General features: G+C 49.4%; 1 protein-coding gene across 2 annotated transcripts in view; it reads left to right on the top strand.

Annotated features, from left to right (window-relative positions):
- PCDH1 (protocadherin 1) overlaps positions 1 to 24033 on the top strand; it is a 148533-nt gene that overhangs the window by 117339 nt on the left and 7161 nt on the right. Inside the window, exon 5 of one of the 2 annotated variants that reach the window (XM_024213137.2) lies at positions 20783 to 20826. The exons of the other annotated variant lie outside the window; for it this stretch is intronic. Within the exon in view, the coding sequence (XP_024068905.1) occupies positions 20783 to 20808 (26 nt within the window). The 3' untranslated portion in view covers positions 20809 to 20826. The remainder of the gene's footprint in view (positions 1 to 20782; positions 20827 to 24033) is intronic. 2 annotated transcript variants of the gene reach the window in all.

The raw sequence follows: 24033 nt of genomic DNA, 5'->3' as shown, positions 1-24033 counted from the left end.
AGCAGATATCAGGGTGATTAAAGTCTCCCATGAGAACCAGGGCCTGCGATCTAGCAACTTCTGCTAGTTGCCAGAAGAAAGCCTCATCCACCTGGTCTGGTGGTCTATAGCAGACTCCGACCACGACATCACCCTTGTTGCTCACACTTCTCAACTTTATCCAGAGACACTCAGGTTTTTCTGCAGTTTCATACTGGAGCTCTGAGCAGTCATACTCCTCTCTTACATACAACGCAACTCCCCCACCTTTTCTGCCCTGCCTGTCCTTCCTGAACAGTTTATATCCATCCATGATAGTACTCCAGTCATGTGAGTTATCCCACCAAGTTTCTGTTATTCCAATCGCATCATAGTTCCCTGACTGTGCCAGGACTTCCAGTTTTCCCTGCTTGTTTCCCAGGCTTCTTGCATTGTGTATAGGCACTTAAGATAACTCATCGATCGTCCCTCTTTCTCAGTATGAGACAGAAGTCCTCCCCTCTTGCGCTCTCCTGCTTGTGCTTCCTCCCAGGATCCCATTTCCCCACTTACCTCAGGGCTTTGGTCTCCTTCCCCCGGTGAACCTAGTTTAAAGCCCTCCTCACTAGGTTAGCCAGCCTGCTGGCGAAGATGCTCTTCCCTCTCTTCGTTAGGTTGTCCCTTAATGGATCTTGTGGTCATTGGGCAGTTCGCTCAAGGTCTGCTGTGCCGGTTGTCTGTGCAGAGCTGGGACAGCACACAGGGAGAACACACACACACGCAGCCAAACATCTTATCACAAATAGGAGACTTGGAGTGGGACCCTGGCTGATGCTGCCTGCAACCACATTTCCCGGCATACTGTGGGGCCGTAACAGCAAGGCAATCTGCTGTACCAGCTGTTGCTGTTGGTCTCTTTGTTGTGCCACTAGTTCTCTAACAAGTTGTTATTGCTGTTGCTGGTGCAAGGCTTGCTGCTGTTGTTGGGCAGCCAGCTGCTGGAGCTGCTGGTCCCTGACCCAGTTTAGCAGTTTATCCCATTCCAACTTTAGATGTGCCCACATGCTCCACCACTTTGTAACAGGGTTCACTTGGGGCCAGCATGCCTATTAAGCTTGCTGTGGCTCAGCTGTCTCTCAGAAACTTGGTATGGCCTTGCCAGGCAATCTGAAGGCTATCGGCTGAGTTCATAGAATCATAGAATATCAGGGTTGGAAGGGACTCAGGAGGTATCTAGTCCAACCCCCTGCTCAAAGCAGGACCAATTCCCAACTAAATCATCCCAGCCAGGGCTTTGTCAAGCCGGGCCTTAAAAATCTCCAAGGAAGGAGATTCCACCACCTCCCTAGGTAACGCATTCCAGTGCTTCACCACCCTCCTAGTGAAATAGTGTTTCCTTCTCCTCATACTGTGCTGCCCAGTGCAGCAATCTGGGAGCTGACCTTGTTCGTGAAGAGAGAGGCAAAAAAATAATTGAGTAACAGAGTTACAGTCCACTGTCCCCTGGTGCTGCCCAAGTTCTCCTGGTTGAGCAGAGGAGGCAGGGAAGGGATAGAGGGACTCAGATCCAGGGCTGTCCCTACCCATACACAAAGTACACAGCTGCGTAGAGCACCAGGGAATTTCGGGCACCACATTGCCTGGTGCCCTGCACAGCTGTGTGCTGCTCCATCCCCTTCCCCATGGCCCTCGCCCCTCTCCCGCCCCAGCCCGGCTCTTCCCACCCCTGCTCTGTCCCAGCCCTGCCCCCACCCCTTCCCCAAAGCTCCCAGCCCCGCCCCTGCCCCACCCCAGCCCAACAACCACTCCCCTGAGGAGTGCAGCAGGGCTGAGCCTGAACTCACCGGCGGCAGGAAGTGCAGCGACCCGGCCCCAGCCGCACCACCGGTGAGTGCTGGGGGGCAGTTCCACCTGCCCCCCAAGCCATCCCCCCCCCCGCGGAGGCTTGGGGCCCCACTCCCCCCACCGCGGGAAAGGGGCTGCATAGGGCCCCAGAATGGCTAGGGACGGCCCTGCTCAGATCCTCCTTCTCCATCGGGTCCTGGCCCAAGGGAAGGAGGTGAGGAGAGACTCACTCCTCTGTAGCTGATATAACAGACCAGTCTCCCCAAGCCACTTCCTGCCTTCCCCCCCCCCCCCCCCCCGCTCTTCAGTTTGAGGCATGATTGTGACACTCAGTTTCCCTCTCTGCGGAGGGTTGCTCCCACAGTCTCAATAGTTCAAACAGTCAGTTGGGTCTTCCCAGCTCACTTTCCAGTGTCCACTTGCTCCCCCTTGTCAGGGAGAAGGGTGGGAAGAGAAAAAGTGGGTCAGGCCCTTGGCCTTCCAGTTCGGTCTTACCCACTGCTGGACTGTTCCCCGTAGATTCCTCTGACCCAGAAGGTGCAGCCAGTGTCTCCCTCACTCTTCCCATGCTTGCCTGTCAGAGTCTCCTTTTAAGCAGGCCCTCCATTTGAAGCAGGCCCAGCAGCTGGTGAGTGGCACAGCCTTCTTGGCCAAATACTGGTCCATTACTCCTTTAATTTTAGTGAGGGGTCTGTAAATCCTGTCACAGCATGTATGTGTGTGTGCAAGGTATATTTGGAGTGTGAATGTGTTTGCCTGGCTGTGAGCATGCTAGTGAAGGCACCTCACTGTGGTGAGGAGGGAGTGAAGGAGCTGCTGGGGTTATGAGTTGAGATAGGTATTAGCAGCATTCACGGGAGACTTGGTTAGGTGCTTCTGGTGGAGAATGCACCTTCCTTGCAAGTGGCATTACTCAGAGCAATTGCCCCCTGCCCTCACTGGGGTCTAGTAGGTGACGCAGACGGAGGGGATGTGGGGTCAAGTGCCTCCCAGATTTCTACTTGGCCTACTGCGGGGGAGGAAGAGGGCTCCCTTGTCCTGCTGTGCCTCCTCCCAGCACGCTCGGCCCCTGTCCCTGGCAGCCGGGCCCAGCCGGGGAGCAGAAGGGGCAGGACTAGCCACTTCCCATGCCAGCCACTCCGGGTCACTGCTCTGGGAAGCGCAGTGTCTGCCTGCAAGAGAGCCTAGCAGGGTGGCAGCCCGTCTCACCCGCTCCGCTCCCCACCTGAGCCTGGACCCTGGGGACAGGGGCCAAGTGAGCCCGAGTCCCCCTTCCCCCCAGCACATTTCCAGCTCACTCAGCTCCTGTCCCTGACAGTTGGGCCCAGGCGGGGAGCAGAGGGGGTGGGGCAGGCTGCTGGCCCAGCCAGGCTCTCTCAGGCAGCCGTGGCGCTGCTCAGAATCAGCAACCCAGAGTGGCTAGCTTCAACTGGCGTGAGAACCGTCTCCCTCCCATCCCCTGTCCAGGCTGCCAGGGAGAATGGCCAGATGTGCCAGGGGAGAGGCACAGCAGGAGAAGGACAGAGCACCCCCCGCACAGGTAACCCTGGTGGGGCGGGGAGAGTGTGGCATCCCGGGCTGGGTGCAGGGCAGGGGAGTCGCTGGACAGAGGAGACATGTGAGGTGGTCACATGTCCTCCCCTTTAGATTGTGCCCTCCCAATATCAGGAGGCATGAGTTTTCTATGTCTAGCTTACTCCTTGCAGTTGTCTTCCCTGCTGAGAATCTGAGCATCTCAGAGAGCAGCTAAGGGTCTGTCTGCACTGCAGTAGGAGGTGTTCTTACAGGTTGGGTAGCCATGCCAGCACTAACTTTAATCTAGCTAGCATGCTAAAAATAGCAGTGAAGACAAGTCCATGACACAATACAGATCAGTGTGGGGCTCAACTCTGCCCTGCAACCTTGGGTGCCTTACAATGGCTTGATGAAATAGCTTCCACCTGGGCCACTCACAAACAAGATCCAGCATGCAAGCCACAACCTGAGTGTCTGTGTGTAACTGCAGCCTGCCAGCCACACCCTGGGTCTCACCATCCTTCATTATACTGCAGGGTTGTCCCAGCACAGGCCTAGTCCCAGATTTTCCCACAGAAATGTATGTCCTGCACTGCCCAGCCCTCTCCTGGACAGTACAAATATATCATCTATTATTCCTTTAAGGGAATAATATGACAATTTATTACCTTAAATAGTTACCCAGACACTTCAACTTAAGCACACTGGATTAGAAAAACAGTAAAACAAGTTTATTAACTACAAAGAGAGAAATTATTAGTGTGTATAAGTAATGAGGCATAAAAGTGAGAAATGGTTACAAGAAAACTAAAGGCAAAACGCTTACTAATATCTACTTAAGAAACTTTCTTAGGGTATGTCTACACTACCGCGGTAGTTCGACGGCTGGCAATCGAACTTCCGGGTTCGATTTATCGCGTCTGGTCTGGACGCGATAATTCGAACCAGGAAGTGCTCGCCGTCGACTGCGGTACTCCACCTCAGCGAGAGGAGTACCGCGGAGTCGACGGGGGAGCCTGCCTGCCGCGTGTGGACCGCGGTAAATTCGAACTAAGGTATGTCGACTTCAGCTACGTTATTCACGTAGCTGAAGTTGCGTACCTTAGATCGAATTGGGGTGTTAGTGTAGACCAGGCCTTAGTTGCAAAGCACACTTTCTCAGCACATGCTCCAGCAGATTACTGACCAAACTTTCAGGGCAGGACCCCTCCCTCAGAGTCCAATGGCTGTGTCCTTTTGTCTTCTCAGCTATAGTTCCAGTCAGGGCCAGATTTACACCTTACATGTCCTTAGGCATAGTACAGTAACTCCTCACTTAACGTTGTAGTTTTGTTCCTGAAAAATGCGACTTTATGTGAAACGATGTTAAGCGAATCCAATTTCCTCATACGAATTAACGTAAATGGGGGGGTGTTAGGTTCCAGGGAAATTGTTTTCGCCAGATAAAAGACATTATATACATATACAGTATAACTTTTAAACAATTTTAAACAAAAAATTAATATTGTACACAGCAATAAATGATTGTGAAGCTTGGTTGAGGAGGTGGAGTAAGAGGGTGGAATATTTCCCAGGGAATGCCTTGCAGCTAAATGATGAACTAGCACTTGGCTGAGTCCTCAAGGGTTAATACGCTGTTGTTAATGTAGCCTCACACTTTACAAGGCAGCATGGACTGAGGCAGGAGGGAGGAAACACAATAGATGTAGGGCAGTAGCTGCAAACACTTCCCTGCAAAAACTGAACATGATGATGAGCCCACGGTATCCAGCTGAAACACACCACTCCCTCCTCCTGACAGCACATGCATGGCTGCACAGGTGCTGACTTTCCAAAGTGCTGGGAGGTGCATGCATGCATGAGTGAGAGAGAGAGAGAGATGTGCATTGCCCCTTTAAGTATGTTGAACCCACATCAAGTATGTTGCCCTTTTAAGCAGATCAGCCAGTTCAGACAGGAAGCAACTGCTTCTAGCAAGCTTCCGCCTTTCTGTCCCTGAGCCCTGTCCCCCTCCTCCACTTTGTACAGGCGGGAGGGATAGCTCAGTGGTTTAAGCATTGGTCTGCTAAACCCAGGATTGTAAGTTCAATCTTTGAGGGGGCCACTTAGGGATCTGGGGTGAAAATCAGTGCTTGGTCCTGCTAGTGAAGGCAGGGAGCTGGATGTGATGACCTTTTGGGGTCCCTTCCAGTTCTAGGAGATAGGATATCTCCATATATTATTATTATTATTATTATTATTATAGGGGGGCAGGGGGACATCCTGATATCAGCATCTCTCTCCCCCCTCCTCCTCCAGCAAGCAGGAAGCTCCCAGGAGCGGCTCCAAGGCAGAGGGCAGGGCAGAAGAGCTGAAGTCAGTAACCTCTTCTTCAGAGTTATGGAACATTTCAGAGTTACGGGCAACCTCCATTCCCTTTTAAACTTTTAACCCACTTTTAACTTTTAGGAGCCCCTAGAATGCTGGCACCCTTAGGCAAATGCCTACTGTGCCTAATTGGAAATCCAGCCCTGGTTCCAGTTCCCCTCTTGAAAAACATTTCCAGCTGAGAACCAAGAGACAAAGATTCTGTGTGGAAGGATGTTCCCTGCTGTTTTTCTTCACCTGTTTGAGCTTCCTTTGTTTTCCTTCCTGCTTGATGACTCTGTTTACTGCTGAAATGCAAATTAAGGCAAGCATATATTCCATTGTGTAGAACAGACCTGTCTGCCCACTTCTGTTTAGGCAGGGCTGTGGGTTTGGTTTGGAACATGTGTTCATAACATCATATTGGGAAATCTTATAACTTCACATACAATGTTGCCACACATATTTTATCAGGACAATACTGAACAGCAAATTATGAGCTTTCAAATGATATCATACAAGGCATACCTTGTACAAAGATTATTACAATAGTGTGTAGGTTCTGAATAGAGGGGTGTATTCAGTCACAGCAGCAGTGCGGGCTAGGAACATGAGTACCTATCAAGGGTTCCAGTCATGCTTTAGCTCGCATCTTCACTGCTCTTTGTTCTCACAGGACCTACAATTAAAGCTGCAGTCACACCTCTGACTGCAGTGTAGACATACCTTGGGTGGGACCTACAAAATCCCAGGCATTGTGTTTCCTCTGCTGGCTAGGCAAGTGGTCTGTTGAGTGCTGAATTTTGTAACCTTTTTTAATCCACAGCCATTGGGATTCCAGCAGATAGCAGGGCAAGGGGGAAATGGGACACTATGCCCTTTCAGCAATGTCTCCCACTCTGCCCTCCCTGCTAACAAATGTCCCCTCTAGCCATAGCCACCTTCATGGATCCTCCATGGACCCCTGTGGTGGGTGCATAGCTAGAGGCCTCCCAAGATTCCTGGTGGGAAGAGTTTCAAGGCTCCCTTTCCCCCGGCTCCTGTGTAAAAAGAAACCCACAACAGAGTACAGAGCCCCTTCTCTCCCACAAGCCCCTTCCTTCTGCCTGAAGGAGTCCTTCCAGGGCTCCTATTTCTCCCTAGCTGAGTGAGCACCCTACAGCCCCATGAATATAGGCCCCTCCAACCCTCCCAGAGGTGCCAGGAGCAGAGGGATGCTGGGAGCTGAAGCTGTGATGAACATGGAAGGAGCCCCCATTCTCCCTTGTCATGCCCCCTCGTTACCCCCTACTCTCAACAAATAAGGGAAGTTCACTTGCAAAAACATTTAAGGTAGAATTAAGGTTCCCAGAAGGTAGGGGGGTAATTCCTTAGCTCCCTCAGCTCTGGGGGGTAATTCCTTAGCTCTCTAAGCCTGGGGGTATGCATTTGTTAGCTTCCTGAGCATGGGTTGGGGGAAGGGGTAATTCATTAGCTTCCTAGGCATTGGAGTCTCCTAGAGGACTCTGTGGGGATTAGAGTTGTCCCTGCAGGATTGTGCTGTGGCTCAGGCTGGCAGAGTGGAGCTGGCTGGTGTGAGCTGGTGACCCTGTATCTGTGCCTGGCATCCTGTCGATGTGAGGTAGGTGTCCCCTCTCCATGAGTGCAGGGTCGAAGGGGGTCTCTGTGTCTTTTCCCCACCCTTTTCTGCCCCCCCCCCCTTTGTTGTGCTGCCTGGTTCTGACTACCTGCCCTTTTTGCCCCCTGTGCCGTTTCTAGCTGGCATGTGGATGTTTGTGCTCCATGCCCTCCTTGATTAGCTGCAGCCTGGCGGGGAGCCTTGCTGCAATTTTAATTAAATGATAAGGGGCAGAGCCCCAAAGTGGGGAGATAAGTGCACTGGATTCTGCTACCATGCTCACCTGGGCTCTTTCTGATCAGTTTTGAGAAGCTCCAGAGCAGAGGAAGGGTTAACCCTTGGAGGGAACCTGGCTGGAGAGATGAGCTGCAGTAGGTGGCAGAGGGAGATGGGAGAAGCAAGTCCAGGGGACATGGCATCGGGATGCCCAAGCTTTACCTGGAAACATGCGGGGTGTGGGCAGAGATCCCAGAGACACAGTAGACCAGCCATCCCCCCCATGCCTCTCAGGCATTCATGCTGAGATTCTTGAAGCCAAAGAGTGTCTGAGCAGCTGGCGCAGGCAAGGAGGAGATTATGCCTTTGCCTGTGTCACAGGCCCAGGCACAAGGCAAGGCTCCAGGGTCAGCTGCTCAGGTTCTTCTTGCAGCACACACCATGCTACCTTAATCCTTTATGCACAACCCTTAGGAGCTCAGTGCCTTGCAGCTATGGGATGCCCTGAGGCACATTGGGGGCAGCTTGCCCGTTGTGGGGAAGAGCTCTTGCGTTGCTGCTATGGCCCCACAGACCCATGGGAACCTCAGATTTGTGCTAGTCCAAGGAGGATCTGCAAACACCGAGCAACTGAGGGATCATGAGGGAGACAGGCAGGAGTACTGCCTGAGGCAGTGCTATTGAAGCCGAAGGCCAATGCTAGCACAAGAACAAATGGGGATAAACTGGCCTTGAACACGCTCAGGCTGGAAATGAGAAGAGGGCTTCCAACCATCAGAGGAGGGAAGTTCTGGAGCAGCCTCCCAATATGGGGTTGTGAGGGCAAACACCCTAACTGATTTAAGATGGAGCATGATAAGTTTATAATGAGATTATATGACAGCGCTGCCTGCAGTAGCAGGAGATGGAACTTGGTGACTCAGCAGGTCCCTTCCAGTCCTGTGTTCTATAGCGGGCAGAAGCTCTGGATGAGGCACATTTTGCATCTCACAGGATCGCCCGGAAAGAGCAACACAGCAGAGGGCCTGGTGCCAGAGCTATGCACCAACCGGCCCCTACTAGCAGGCTCTGTGGAGAATCTGGGAGCAGTGCCAGGGTCAGCACACATAGGGCTCCTGGGAGGGGCTAATTGATGGCTCCATTTTATCTCTTGTTACTCAGCACACAGGCCTGGCACTCCCAACCCACTCCTAATGGAACAAGCCCAATTCCCAGCCTGATCCGATCTCTTCATCACATGGGCTCAAGCACTCCCAGTCCACCCACCTTGGCACAGGCTGTCCCAGGCTATCACTGGGTCTGTCAAGTCACAAAGCAGATGGCAGAGAGACAGGGGGATTGTGTGAGGTATTGGCACAGGCAACTTCCTTCTCTGGATCAGAGGAGCTGAAGTACACAGCAATGGAAATAGCAGAATGAGCAGCTAGGCAGGTCAGATTCACCATTTGGAATCCTGCAGTTATGTGGAGAATCCTGTTCATAGGGGTGGCTGCACAAGAAAGATGTCTGTGAAAAGGGTCAAGAAGGGACGCATGCAAGAGACAGTGGTGTATGCATGTGACAAGTAAGTATTGCCTATAAGGGGGTGTATGAGTTGAGGCCTTGTGTGAGTGGCATGTGTGTGTTCCCATGCATGTTTGCACAGACATTTAAGCCATGGCAGGGGAGGGCTGAATGCACAGAGGCCAGACAGCCATTCTACTGGGCAATCCCATTTCCACATTTCAGAGGGAGAAGAGCAGGAGCTGCTGTGCTATGGTGTATCACTCCTTTCCTGACACTTCCCCAGGTACCAGATGGGCTCATAGATTCATAGATTCCAAGGCCAGAGGGGCCCATTGTGATCATCTAGTCTGTCCCCCTGTATAATACAGGTCAGAGACCTGCCCTCAAATAATTCCTAGAGCAGATCTCTTAGAAAAACATCCAATCTTAATTAAAAAATTGTCAGTGACAGAGAATTGACTGTGACCCTTGGTAAATTATTCCAGTGGTTAATTACCCTCATTGTTAAAAATTTATGCCTTATTTCCAGTCTGAATTTGTCTAGCTTCAGCTTCCAGCTACTGGATCGTGTAATTCTTTCTCTGCTAGACTGAAGAGCCCATTATTAAATATGTGCTCCCCATATAGGTATTTACAGACTATAATCACGTCCCCCCTTAACCTTCTCTTTGTTAAGCTAAATAGATGGAGCTCCTTCAGTCTATCACTGTAAGGCACTATAAGGTTTTCTAATGTGTTAGCCATTCTTGTGGCTCTGCTGTGAACTCTCTCCAATTTATCAACATTGTTCTTGAACTGTGAGCACCAGAACTGGACACAGTATTCCAGGAGTGGTTGCAGCAGTGCAAAATACAGAGGTAAAATAACCTCTCTGCTCCTACTCGAGAGTCCCGTGTGTCTAAGAATCGCATTAGCCCTTTTGTCAGTGTCACACTGGGGGCTCATGATCCACAAACCTTTTCCAGAGTCACTGCTTCCCAGGATAGCCCCCCATCCTGTAACTATGGCCTACATTCTTTTTTCCTAGATGCATACACTTATATTTAGCCATATTAAAATGCATACTGTTTGCTTAACATAAGAACAGCCATACTGGATGAGACCAGTGGACTAAATGTCCAGTATCCTGTCTTCCAATAGTGGCCAATTTCAGGTACTTCAGAGGGAATGAACAGAATAGGTGAGTGATCATCAAGTGATCCATTCCCTGTCATTCACTCCCAGTTTCGCACAATCAGAGGCTAGGGACACCCAGATCATGAAGTTGCATCCATAACCATCTTGGCTAATAAGCATTGTGCCCACCTTACCAAGCGATCCAGACTGCTCTGTAACAGTGACCCATCCTTTTCATTATTTACAACTCCCCCAATTTTTATGCCATCTTCCAACTTTATCAGTGATGATTTTATGTTTTCTTCCAGGTCATTAATAAAAATGTTAAATAGCGTAGGGCCAAGAACCGATCTCTGCAGGACCCCACTAGAGAAACGCACCTGTTTGATGAGTTCCTGTTTACAATTACATTTTCAGACCTATCAGTTAGCCATCTATTTAATGTATGACATGTTTAATTTACGTCTTTGTAGTTTTTTAATCCAAGTATCATGCCATACCAAGTCAAATGCCTTACAGAAGTCTAAGCATGTTACATTAACACTGTCACCTTTATCAACCAAATTTATAATCTCATCAAAAAAAGATATCAAGTTAGTATGACAGGATCTATTTTCCCTAAACTGGTGTTAACTGGCATTAATAATACTACCCTCCTTTAATTCTTTATTAATCAAATCCCATATCAGCTGCTCCATTATCTTGCCTGGGCTGGATATCAGAATGACAGACCTATAATTACTTGGGTCATCCCGTTTACCCTTTCTAAATATTGTCAAAACTTTAGCTTTCTTCCAGTCTTCTGAAACTTCGCTGGTGTTCCAGACTAACTGAAAAACAACATTAACAGCCCAGCAAGCTCCTCAGTCAGATCTTTGAAAACTCTTGGATGCAAGTTATCTGGACCTACTGATTTAAGAATGTCAAATATTAGTAGCAGCTATTTAACAAGGAAAGAGTGTTATCATCTTATGGAAAGCAGTCTCATCATATATTTTTTTCTCAAATACAGAACAGAAATATTAATTGAACACTTTTGCCTTTTCTGAATTATTATTGATAATTCTACTATTTCGATCCAATTATGGACCAATACCACTGTCCAGTTTCTTTTTGTTCCTAATGTACTTTGAAAATTCTCTCTTATTTTCCTTTACTATGATAGCCATAGATTTAGCCTTGTGTCCCTTTGGCTCCCTTATCAATTTTCTACAATTCCCAGCCTCTTATTTATATTCATTACTATTACTATTAACTTCCATTTGTTATATATTATTATTTTTATTTTTTGTAGTTGCCTTCACTTCTCCTCTAAACGAGGCCATTTTTTTAACCAATATGGCCTTCTTCCTCAATTGTGGCTTTTTGGATGGGCATCTAGTATCATGTTCTTAAACAATTCTCAATTACCATTCATATTTTTCTGGTTAAATTCTTCCTCCTAGCTCACGTGGCTCATAATTGTTTTCAGCTTTATTAATTGGCCATAGCACCAAGAATAAATATTATGGTCTGGACCAGGGATCGGCAACCTTTGGCACGCAGCCCGCCAGGGTAAGCACCCTGGCGGCCAGCACATCCCTCAGCCCACGCTGCTTCCCGCAGCCCCCATTGGCCTGGAGCGGCGAACCGTGGCACAGCGGGAGCTGCGATCGGCCAAACCTGCGGACGTGGCAGGTAAACAAACTGGCCCGGCCCACCAGGGTGCTTACCCTGGCAGGCCGCATGCCAAAGGTTGCTGATCCCTGGTCTGGACTTTATCCTTTTGCACATTATAATGCAGAAAAGGCAAAAGTGTTCAATTAATATTTCTGTTCTGTATCTGAGAAAAAACATATGATGAGACTGCTTTCCATAAGATGATAACACTCTTTCCTTTCCACTAGTATCTTGGTCTGCAAAGCATGCTGTGTGGTTTTTTGCTGTGGTGTTTGGTCAGTTCAAGGAGCTGCCTATTGCTAAGGCTGTTCATCAGTCTGGATACTGCAGAGCCACTGGATGAACCAGGAATATGTCTGTTCGGGTATAGCAAGGGTCCTTAGTTAGTCTGGGGAGCTGCTTGTCAAGGTGTTGCAAGGTCTGTTATTTGGACAATGGTTAATCTGCAGAGTTGTCTATGTGGGTGTCACAGGGACCAATTGGGACCAGCTGTCTATCTGGACAGTGTAGGTTTCAGGATGTAATTTAAAATAAATTATTATTATAGGATAGGTACTGCAGGTAGCAAACCCTGTCTTAAGCTAGCCCAACACTTTCTATTATAAGACCCCATTTTCAGGTGCTTGTAACTTTGTCAAACTTTTAACTGTTAGGGCTTAAATATTCCCTGACCAGCATCTGCCTCAGGCTGAATATTTTGAGAAAGTTTCAGCAAAACCAGTTCAGTCATTTCGGAGAATGAAGTTAGGGGAAATATGTTGTTTTCCCCACGATAAAAAAATGCCTACTGCCATTTAGTTGAGAAACTCTAGCACTTCTGTGCTTTTGAGTAGGAACTTCTTGCAATCCCCTGCCTCACTTGCTACACACTTGCTATAGAAACCCCCTTGGGACTGCCACCTGATGTGCTGGGACTACATCTGAGCCCATTTTCCCTGGCAGCTTGGGACTTCAGTACCCTGCCTTGTTGAGCCAGACACACTAGCCTGCTACAAACACAGACCCAGGTCTGAACCACATCCCCCAAAAGCTGCAGGCTTAACTGAAAACAGCGTAAGAAGGGCTCTTGTTCTAGCACCCAGATACCCAGTTCCCAATGGGATCCAAACTCCAAATAAATCCGGTTTACTCTGTATAAAGCTTATACAGGGTAAACTCATAAATTGTTCTCCCTCTATAACACTGATAGAGAGATATGCACAGCTGTTTGCTCCCCCAGGAATTAATTACTTGCTCTGGGTTAATTAATAAGTAAAAAGTGATTTTATTAAATATAAAAGGTAGGACTTAAGTGGTTCCAAGTAATAACAGACAGAACGAAGTAAGTTACCAAGCAAAATAAAATAAAACACGCAAGTCTAAGCTTAATACAATAGGAAACTAAATGCAGGTAAATCTCACTCTCAGAGATGTTCCAATAAGCTTCTTTGACAGACTAGACTCCTTCCTAGTCTGGATCTAGCAATCACTCACACCCCCGTAGTTACTGTCCTCTGTTCCAGTTTATTTCAGGCATCTCATTGGGGTGGAGAGGCTATCTTTTGAGCCAGCTGAAGACAAAATGAAGAGGTTTCCAGGGCCTTTTATCTTCTTTCTCTTGTGCAACATCACAGCCACAAGATGGGGTCTCTAGCCACCTGGGCAAGTCACATGTCTATGAATGATTCAGCTTTTTGCAGGCCGATGCCATTGTTAAGCTCAGGTGTGGATTGGCATCTCCCAAAATCCATTGTTAGTTAAGTACTCCCAATTACTTGAATAACCCCTTCACACTATGTTGACCAAATCTGTTTTATGTGCTTCCTACAGCCAAACACTTTAAATACAAGCATAGAGCCAACACTCATAACTTCAGATATAAAAATGATACATGCATACAGATAGGATGAATATATTCAGTAGATCATAACTTTGCAAAAATATGTTACATGGCATATCTAGCATAAAACATATTCCAGTTATGCCATATTTACACTCATAAGCATATTTCTATAAAACATTATGGGGTGCAACGTCACACATACCTTATAGCTTCTGCAACAAATGTGGTGGGACTCCTACAGACTACAGAGCATTATCCATCCAGTGCACTGAATGAGGAAGGGGTTCTGTGAAAAAAATGGTATGGGATTATGTAATTAAAGACTGCATCATAATACACGCAAGGGAGTTGAATTAAGGTTGCATGGACAACCCTAATTCTGACATTTCCTAACTTTTGAGTGCTTGACTTTGTAACCTTCGTAATGTTCTTTAACATAATTTTTAAAATGTAATTATTATTATGTTTATTATGATGGTACATAAAGATCCTGATCAGGAATGGAAGCCCATTGTTCTAGGCTCTGTACAAACACAAAGGAAGAAATGCCTCCAGTACCAAAATCTTAAAATATAATTTGTCTGTTGTAAAGGCTTGAATATGGTCTTGAATAACAATCCATCTGGGTGTTGTTGGGACCCAGTGTGGAGTCTGGGAGCTGTCTGGGGTTTGAAGGGATTATTGTTTGTCAGTAACAATAGTCTTGTGTCTGGGTGCTATGAGGGCTTTGGCTGAGTCTGAGGAGTCACCTGTTTGAGTGCTGTGAGGATTGGTGCTGCTCTCTGGAGCTTGTCTGTCTAGATACGGTAGGAGCCAATGTTTGGTCTGGGACAGCCCCCAGTCTTGGTGGTGGCATGTTTATATGGAGTTTGGGAAAACAATTGCCTTGGTTTTGTAGGAGTTATTCTAGTATGTTCTAGGGCCATTGTTTGGTTTCTGGAGCCCACTGTCCGGATATAGTAGAAGCAGTTAATTCTAGAGGGAGCTGTCCATATGGGTATTTTAGGCACCATTGTTTGGTGCCAGGGGAGTCATCTGTCCAGGTGTTGTAAGGATGAGTGTTGGTTCTGGGGAGCTGTGTGTGTGTGTGTGTTGTTGGGACCCGTGAGACATCTGTCTTTTTGTTGTGGTGGTCAGCACTAGTTCTGAGGATCCTTCTGTGAAGGTGTTGTAGGGATGGTGTTAGGTTTTGGGAGCTGTCCATATGGGTGTTGTAGGAGGTCAATATTGGGTCCAGGGAGCCATTTCTGTGTATGTTGTATGGACAGTGTTGGGTTCAGGGAGCCATCTGTATTAGTGTTTAGGAATAGGTATTGGGTCTTGTGTGCCAGCTGTCCGGTTTTGTAGATATTGTGTTGGGACCCAGGAGCCACCTTTGTTGGAGTCATAGGGTCAGTATTGGATCCCTGTAGCTGTCTACCTGGGTTTTGCTGTGATGATGTTGGGGTCCTGGAAGCCTCTGTCTGCATGTTGTTGTGATGATGCTGGGGCTCAGAAGCTGTCTGGGTGTTGGAGGGATAGTGTTGGTGCTCGGGAGCGACTGTCTGGGTGTTGGGGGTATACTGTTGGGGCTCGGAAACTGTCTATTGGAATGTTGGAGGGATGGGGTAGGGTCCCAGAAGCTGTCAGTCTGGGTGTCATAGGGACTGATGTGGGGCCCAGGGAACTCTCTGTGTGTATGTATTTTCATCCCTTACTCTCCAACAACTTGATCTCTAGGATTTCTCTCCTCAGTGATCTGCTCCAATTCATTGTTTCCTCTTGTGGAAGTAGGCACCATTCCAGCAGCCTTCCTCAAGGGATGGAAAGTGAAATTAGTGCTTTGCTGTGCGGGAGGCAAAGCTCTCTGACCTGTGTCCATGTGCAGTGATAGGAAGGCAAGGATCTTAACAAAGCTGGTATGGGGAACTCAGGGAGGCCGCATTGCTGGCCACTCCTTCCCTAAGGAAGGAACCTCTGTGCTCCCTTTGACAGTGTAAGGCAGATGCTGCGCCCAAGGCTGTCTGCTGGGTGAGGTGGTGGGTTGGGAGAACAGGCTGCTGTCTGGATGGTCTAATATCCAGATCTGGGTAGACAGGAGAAGGGGGTACATGAGTGGGAACCCACAGCACAGCCAATCCTTCAAAAAAGTCCTTTCAAAGGGCAGTTTGGGTGAGAGCTATTAAGTTTCTGCCAAGCCAAGTGCCTGCTGAGCTCTGCTTCTGAAGAGGTCTGGCATGCTGAACTGAGAGGGCCAGGCTGCTCAGCACTCTTCCCCTGGGAATTCAAAGAAGGGTACTTAGGACTATTAGCATCTGTATGTGGCCCACTCACTAGCTACACACAGCTGTCTCCAGAGAGAAGGGCAGTGGTGTTGTTTTCAGTACCCAGGAACAGTACCCAGAGGGATCCAAAACAGCGCAGCCACATCCATGTGCGATGCAATATGAGGGAAGGGTGCCCAGAGGGAATACTGAGATAAGGACACAGCAACTTGGGAGCACAGAGTCCCACGGAGCAGCACTGTGAGGGGGAAGTAGCACTGTAGTGGAGAGGAGCCCAGGGCAGCAGGGCTATAGGGAAGTGATGCTACGAAGGTCATAGCCATAGGGGTGCAGTGCCCAGGCAGCAGGGCAGCAGGAAAGTGATGCTGCGAAGGTTCATTGCCATAGGTCTGCAGTGCACAGGGGAACAGGGCAGTAGGGAGGTGAGGCTACGAAGGTTCATTGCCATAGGGGTGCAGTGCCCAGTGGAGGAGGGTGGTAGGGAAGTGATACCACAACGGTTCATTGCCATAGGAGTGTAGTGCCCAGTGGAACAAGGCAGCAGGGAAGTGATGCCACAAAGGTTCATTGCGGTATGGGTGCGGGACCCAGGGGATCAGGGCAGTAGGGAAGTGATACCGTGATGGTTCATTGCTATAGGGGTGCGGTGCCCAGTGGAGGAGGGTGCGTAGGGAAGTAATGCCGCGAAGGTTGATTGCCATAGGAGTGTAGTGCCCAGTGGAACAGGTCAGTAGGAAAGTGATGCCGCAAAGTTTCATTGCCGTAGGGGTGTGAGGCCCAGTGGAGCAGGGCGGTAGGGAAGTGATACTGTGAAGGTTCAGTGCCTTAGGGGAGCGGTGCCCAAGGGGAGCAGGGCTGTAGGGAACTGAGGCTGCGAAGGTTCATTGCCATTGTGGTATGGTACCCACTGGAGCAGGGTGGTAGGGAAGTGATGTCGCGAAAGTTCATTGCCATAGGGGCGCGGTGCCGAGGACAGAAGGATGGTAGGGTAGTAATGCCGTGAAGGTTCATTGCCATAGGGGTGTAGTACCCAGGGGAGCAGTGTTGCAGGGACGTGATGCTGTGGTCCATTGCCGTAGGGGTGCGGTACCCAAGGAATCAGGGCTGTAGGCAAGAGATGACGTGAAGGTTCATTGCCATAGGGGTGCAGTGCCCAGGGGAGCAGGGCAGTAGGGACGTGATGCCGTGAAAGTTCATTGCCATAGGGATGCGATGTCCAGGGGAGCAGGGCAGTAGGGAAGTGATGCCATGAAGGTTCATTTCCATAGGGGTGCAGTGCCCACGGAGCAGGGAGGTAGGGAACTGATGCAGCGAAGCTTCATTGCCATAGGGGTGCGGTGCCCAAGGGAGAATGGTGGATAGGGAATTCATACCGTGAAGTTTCTTTGCCATAGCGGTGCTGTGCCCACAGGAGTCTTGCAGTATAGAAGTGATACCGCGAAGGTTCATTGCCCTAGGGGTGTGGTGCCCAGGGCGGTAGGGAAGTGATGCCGCAAAAGTTCATTGCCATAGGGGTGCAGTGCGCAGGGGAGCAGGATGGTAGGGAAGTGATATCGAGAAGGTTCATTGCCATAGGGTTGCATTGTTTAGGGAGGCAGGGGTCTAGGGAAGTTATACCTCAAAGGTTCATTGCCATATGGGTGCAGTGCCCAGGGGAGCAGGGTCCTGAGTGTTAATCGTCGGAATAGCCCTTTCTGAGGGAATCAACACCAAGGCTCATTTTTGAAGTGCAGTGCAGTGTTTGGGTGGCTGTTCTGGGAATCACTGCACCCTGCTCTGCCCTAAGGGGAGGCATTTTAGAAATGGTCCCAGCTATGCTTTCTCACTGCAAGTGCTGGAAAAAATGCTGGAGTGAGAGGCTGACGGAGCTTAATCTGTGCGCGTCAAAAAGAAGACTTACAGGTTATGATTCCACTGTGTAAGTGCTTTCATGGGGAGAAAATATTTCTAGCAGAGAAAGAGTACAAGAGCCAATGGCTGGAAACTGAAGCAAGACTTTAACATTAGAATAAGGCATATCATCTTAGCTATGAAGGTGATTAACCCTGGGAACAAACTGCCAAGGGAACTGGTGGATTCTCTATCTCTTGATGTCTTCATATCTACCTGGCTGCCTTTCTGGAAGATGCTTTAGTCAAACACAAGTTACTGGGCCCAGTACAGGAATGAATGGGTGAAGTTCTGTGGCCTAGACTACACAGCAGGTCAGACTGGATGATATGATGGTCCCTCCTGCTCTTAAAATATGTGAATCCCACATCTCATTGTATTCCCCCAGTGCTCCCTATGCTGCTGTGCTTTTCTGCCCCTTCCCATCTTGCCATACTCCCCCATCTCCCTCTCTGCACTCTCCCAGCCCACCACACTGCCGTTCCTCTTTGCTCTCCCACACTATTCTGTGCTCTCCCACTGCAGTCCATTGTCCCTCCCATGCCACAATGTTACCGTCCCTCACTGCTGCACCATGTTCTCCCATACTCCCACCTCATTCTCCCAGCCCTCCTCACCCTACTCTTCTCTCCCATCCCTCCCTGCCATGCTTCCTGCCCCACTGCCCTACCCCATCCCTTCTGCACATGGACCCCACCTTGCCATGCTTCCCCATGCACCCCTCCGCAATACTCTCTTGACTCTCCCCACTGCACTCCCCCGCTGTGCTTCACCACCCCTACCAACCCTACTTCTTGTCCCTCTCCATAATGCTGCCATGCCAGCTCTCTCAGCCTGCCTCCCTCTGCCAGCTGCCTGCCCGTCACTACCTATCCCATGGACTTTCCTAGTGTCCCACTCATCTCTCCCTGCACCCTCCCGCATTGGCTCAGCAACCTCTCCCCTCCACCCTACCCCTTGATTTTCTTGGCCCTACATGCTTCCCTCCCCCTTACCGTTGCTTACTGTTCCGTTATGCCCCCCTATTGCAGTCCCCCTCAGCTTGCCTGACCCCCCAGCTTGCACAATGCTGAAAGCACCACTTATCCATTTCTCTGGGCGTTTATAGGCATTTCTAAGAAATTTTGCACAAACGCACATAGCCCTCGCTGAGCCCCAAATTTTGACTCCCACCCCCCATGCACAGACACACTCAGATGCACAGTCCCTGGAAATAGCATGGTCCATATCAATGCTGACTCCCCTCCCTCCTAAGTGCAATTGAGCTCCCCAGGCCTGCACGGGCAAATCAGGTGTTTTCATGTGGGCATGTGCAAGCCTTTTGTCATTAGCACCTGTCATGGGTGAGTTCCTGATTTTGCAGCTGAGCAAATGGACATCACTGTGATGTGTCCATTTATTTGTGCCCATCTGTGTGTGTGAGTGTGCACTTCAATGTGCATCTGTGTGTAAGTGAGTGCCTCTGTGTGAGTGTTCACATCCAGGTATGTGAGAGCACGTTTGTCCATGCATGTATGTATGCATGTCTGTGTGAGTGTATGTGAGTGTGAGCGTGCGACTGTGCATGTCCCTTTGTGTGAATAATAATAATAATATATGGAGATATACCTATCTCCTAGAACTGGAAGGGACCCTGAAAGGTCATCGAGTCTAGCCCCCTCCCTTCACTAGCAGGACCAAGTACTGTGCATGTACTTTTGCATGTTTGTGTGATTGTGCATATCTGTGAGTGTGTGACTGGGCATGTCCATGAGTGTGAGTGAGCATGTCCATGTCTGATGTGTGTGTGCCTGTGTCTTTGTGCATGAAGGGCTTTGTGATCCACTAGTCAGGTGTCCCCTGCCCTAAACTAACTCAAGTGCCAAGCTCTGGGGTAGGGAGTTGCCTGGGGATGGAGGATAGGGATAGGGCCCTAAAGAATTCATCGCCATGAAACATGAGTCACAGCTCATGAAATCTGGTCTCCCCCTGTGAAATCTGGCCTTGAGTGTGCTTTTACCCTATACTATACAGATTTCACAGGAGAAGCCAGCCTTTCTCAAATTGGGGGTCCTGACCCAAAGGGAGTTGCGGGGGGGGTGTCATAAAGTTATTTTACGGGGGTCTCGGTATTGCCACCCTTCTGCACTGCCTTCAGAGCTGGGCGGACGGAGAGTGGCGGCTGCTGACTGAGGGCCCAGCACTGCAGGCAGCAGCACAGAAGTAAGCGTGGCAATACCATACATGCCATCCTTACTTCTGTGCTGCTGCTGGCAGCGGCTCTGCCTTCAGAGCTGGGCTCCCAGGCAGCAGCCGCCGCTATCCAGCTGCTCACCTCTGAAGGCAGCGTTGCCACCAGCAGCAGCACAGAAGTAAGGGTAACAATACTGCAACCCCCCCTACAATAACCTTGGGCCTCCCCCCCCAACTCCTTTTTGGGTCAGTACCCCTACAATTACAAAACTGTGATATTTTAGATGTAAATAGCTGAAATCATGAAATTTACCATTTTTAAAATCCTATGACTGTGAAATTGACCAAAATGGACTGTGAATTTGGTAGGATCCTGTATATGGAGGATGGCAAAAAGAAAGTGGAGTTGTGGAGAGTGAAGAAAAAATGGTGGGAAAGGAGAGAGATCCAGAGGCTGGGAGCTGGCATGGTCAGTGGTGGGGAAGGACTAGCAAAGACAGGGGACTAGTGAAGGATGGAGGTGGGTGGTACTGGCTGGGGTTCTGCAGAGGCTGAGAGAGGGGGCCGGTGGAGGTCTGGGGGAACTGGAGCAGGTTAGGAGGAGCAGGTTAGAGGAAGACCTCATTGGGCAGTGTTGGCCAGATAGTTTGGTGGAGCCTGGGGTGGGGCCAATGGCATCCAAGGCACTGGTAAAGGCAGCAGGTATCAGAGGAAGCCTGGGGGAAAGAGGTGCAAGACAGAGATGCAGGGGAGGGCTGATGCAGGCTGGAGGGGCTGGCACGGTCCTGTGGGGAGTGTGTAGACTGGGGCTGTATAATGATGTGACCCTGTCGTCCTTTTTCTGCTCCTCATTAGAGTCCCCTGAGCGGAACAGGCTGTGAATGGGGCTCTGAACCGAGGTATGTCCGCACGGCTTCCACCAGGGTGTTGCAGCTAATGTGCCCCAGGAGATGGGCCATGGGAGGAGCCTCCCTGCCCATGGGAGGGACTCACTGGGGGTGACACAACCTATACAGGAACTGGGGGAGGGAGAACCTGTGGGCATGATACAGCCACTGCAGTAGCCAGGGGAGTGGGGGTACTATGGGGATGGCACAGCTGATGCCGGAGCAGCGGGTAGGAAGCACTGGGGGTGAGGCAGTCACTGCAGGAGTTGGGGAAAATCAGTGGGGTGACACAGCTATTTCAGGAGCTGGAGGTGTTGAGTGTGATGGCTGATAGGTTATTTTTGAAAAACAACATTTTCAAGATCAGTTGATCATTAACTCTGACTCCCAGCACCAACCCCTTCTGTTTGACCTGCAGCACCTAGCCCCATAGTTCTCACCTCTGACTCAAGCATACAGTCTGTGTGGCTTGATCTCTGATCCCCAGCACCCTATCCATGGCGCCAATCCTCTGACTCACTGAGCTCAGATTTTGAGCCCTGGCTCTGCAGGGACCTGGCCTGGTGAATTTATGTATTTACTTGTAGGAAGTCTGCCTTGTGTGAAACCGGTGCCAAGGGAGACTCAAGAGTCACTGTGCCCAAGAGCTCAGAGCTGTGGGAAAGGGAACAGGGCAGTGGAAGGGAGCTATTGGAGAGGGGCATTGGGGCACAGTTTGACAAGGAAGCACTGGGAAGAAGGATTCTCAGTGGGAGTGACATGGGGACCCTCTGTGGGTAGCAGCAATGTCTGATGCTGTGTCACACTCCAGGCTCTGGGCTGGCGATGTGGCAGCTGTGTGGTCTTTCTCCCCCAAATTGTGGTATTGTATTCCTGTGTGTATGGGGGAATAATGTGTGTGTGTGTGAGAGAGAGAGAGAGAGAGAGAGATGGTATTTCCGGGATGGGGAAGCACTGTGCACTGTACAAACACATGCAGTGTGTCCTTGGGAACCAGAGTATTGGGGGAACTTGAGGGGGGGGTCACTGTTATCTGTGCGGTGTAGTATTTCTGGGGGGGTGGGGGGTATAAGGTGTTGATGGGGAGAGTATTGTGGATATTGTGTCTGAGTATTTGATGTGTATATCCGGCATTGGGTCATGTATTTACATGTTGGAAAAATTGTGTATGTGTGATGAATTTGTGTGTGGTGGCACTATTGTGTGTGTGGTATATTGTGTCTCTCTGGAAGAGTATTGTGTGTCTGCAATGTAGCATATTGAGGGGAATCCTACATATTTTGAGGTGTATTGTGTGTGGTGTTGAGTATGTGGAGTGTATTTGTGGTATACTGTGTGGGGGTGTATTCTCAATGGTACTGTATATGTGAGAGATGTATAGTGTGGGGGTATATTGTGTGTGTGACAGTGTGTGGAGGATGTAGTGTGTGTGAGAAAGGAATGTTGTGTGCATAGGAGTATAGTGTGTGTGGTATTGTGTGTGCAGAGGAGTAGTGTATGTTGAAGTGTGTGTGTGTGAGAGAGAGAGAGAGAGAGAGAGAGAGGGGTGTGTGTAATGTTGTGGTATTGTATGTGCAGGGGTGTGGGGGGTGTGGTATAGTGTGTTTGTCAGAGAGAGGGGTGTAGTATGCATGGTATTTTGTACGTGGGGGTGTAGTGTACGTCGTACTGTGTGTATGTGCGTGTGTATGAGACAGAGGGATATAGTGTGTGTGGCATAATGTGTGTGGGTGAGGGTGACAGAGAGGCAGAAGGGAGTAGTGTGTGTGGTATTATGTGTAAGTATGTATGTGAGTGAGAGAGGGGGGTGTTGCATGTGGGCATGTATGGTGCATTTGGTATTGTGTGTATGTGCGTGTGTATGGGACAGAAGGATGTTGTGTGTGTGGTATAGTATGTGCGGGTGAGGGTGACAGGCAGAATGGAGTAGTACATGTTGTATTGTGTGTATGTGTGTGTGTGCGAGAGAGTGAGGGGGGTGTTGTATGTGGTTTTGTGGGTGTGGGTGCGGGTTACAGAGAGGCAGAAGGGAGTAGTGGGTGTGGGGCACTGTGTGTATGTGTGTGGGTTTGTGTGTGTGAGAGAGGGGTTTTGTGTGTGTGGTATTGGTGTGGGTGAGAGTGACAGAGAGGCATAAAGAACTTGTGCGGGGGGCATTGTGTGTGTGTGTGAGAGAGAGAGAGGGGTGTTGCGTGTTTGGTATAGTGTATGTGGGTGAGGGTGACAAAGGCTTAAGAGAATAGTGTGTGTGTGGCATTGTGTGTGTGTGTGTGTGTGAGAGAGAGAGAGAGAGAGAGAGGGGTGTTGTGTGCATGGTATAGTGTGTGTGTGTGTGTGTGAGGATGACAGAGAAGCAGAAGGGAGTAATGTGTGTGGCATTGTGTTTATGTGTGTGTGTGTGTGTGTGTGTGAGAGAGAGAGGAGAGAGGGTGTTGCGTGTGTGGTATAGTGTGTGTGGGTGAGAGTGACAGAGAGGCAGAAGATTGTAGTGTGAATGGCATTGTGTGTGTGTGTGTGAGAGAGAGAGAGAGAGAGAGAGAGTTGGTGTTCTCTGTGTGGTATAGTGTGTGTGGGTGACAGAGAGGCAAAAGAGAATAATTTGTGTGGCATTGTGTGCATGTGTGCGTGAGAGAGAGATGGGGGAGTTGTGTGTGTGGTATAGTGTATGTGTGTGAGGGTGACAGAGAGGCAGCAGAGAGTAGTGTGTGTGACATTGTGTGTATGTGTGCTAGAGAGAGAGAGGTGTTCCGTGTGTGGTATAGTGTATGGGGGTGAGGGTGACAGAGAGGCAGAAGGGAGGCAGGGGTAGGCAACTGAAGACAGCACACAAGCTGATTTTCAGTGGCACTCACACTGCCCAGGTCCTGGCCACCGGTCCGGGGGGCTCTGCATTTTAATTTAATTTTAAATGAAGCTTCTTAAACATTTTAAAAACCTTATTTACTTTACATACAACAATAGTTTAGTTATATATTATAGACTTATAGAAAGAGACCTTCTAAAAACATTAAAATGTATTACTGGCACGTGAAACCTTAAATCAGAGTGATTAAATGAAGACTCGGCACACCACTTCTGAAAGGCTGCCGACCTCTGGAGTAGTGTGTGTGGCATTGTGTGTATGTGTGTGTGTGATGGGGGGGGGTTGCATGCGTGGTATAGTGTGTGGGGGTGATGGTGACAGAAAGGCAGAAGGGAGTAGTGTGTTGCACTGTGTGT

Source organism: Terrapene carolina, unplaced genomic scaffold (assembly GCF_002925995.2).
Source record: "Terrapene carolina triunguis isolate 2854851 unplaced genomic scaffold, T_m_triunguis-2.0 Scaffold838, whole genome shotgun sequence".
In the NCBI taxonomy this organism is placed as follows: Eukaryota; Metazoa; Chordata; order Testudines; family Emydidae; genus Terrapene; species Terrapene triunguis.
The sequence above is the reverse complement of the archived record's forward strand: the minus strand, read 5'-3'. Positions and strand labels throughout refer to the sequence as shown.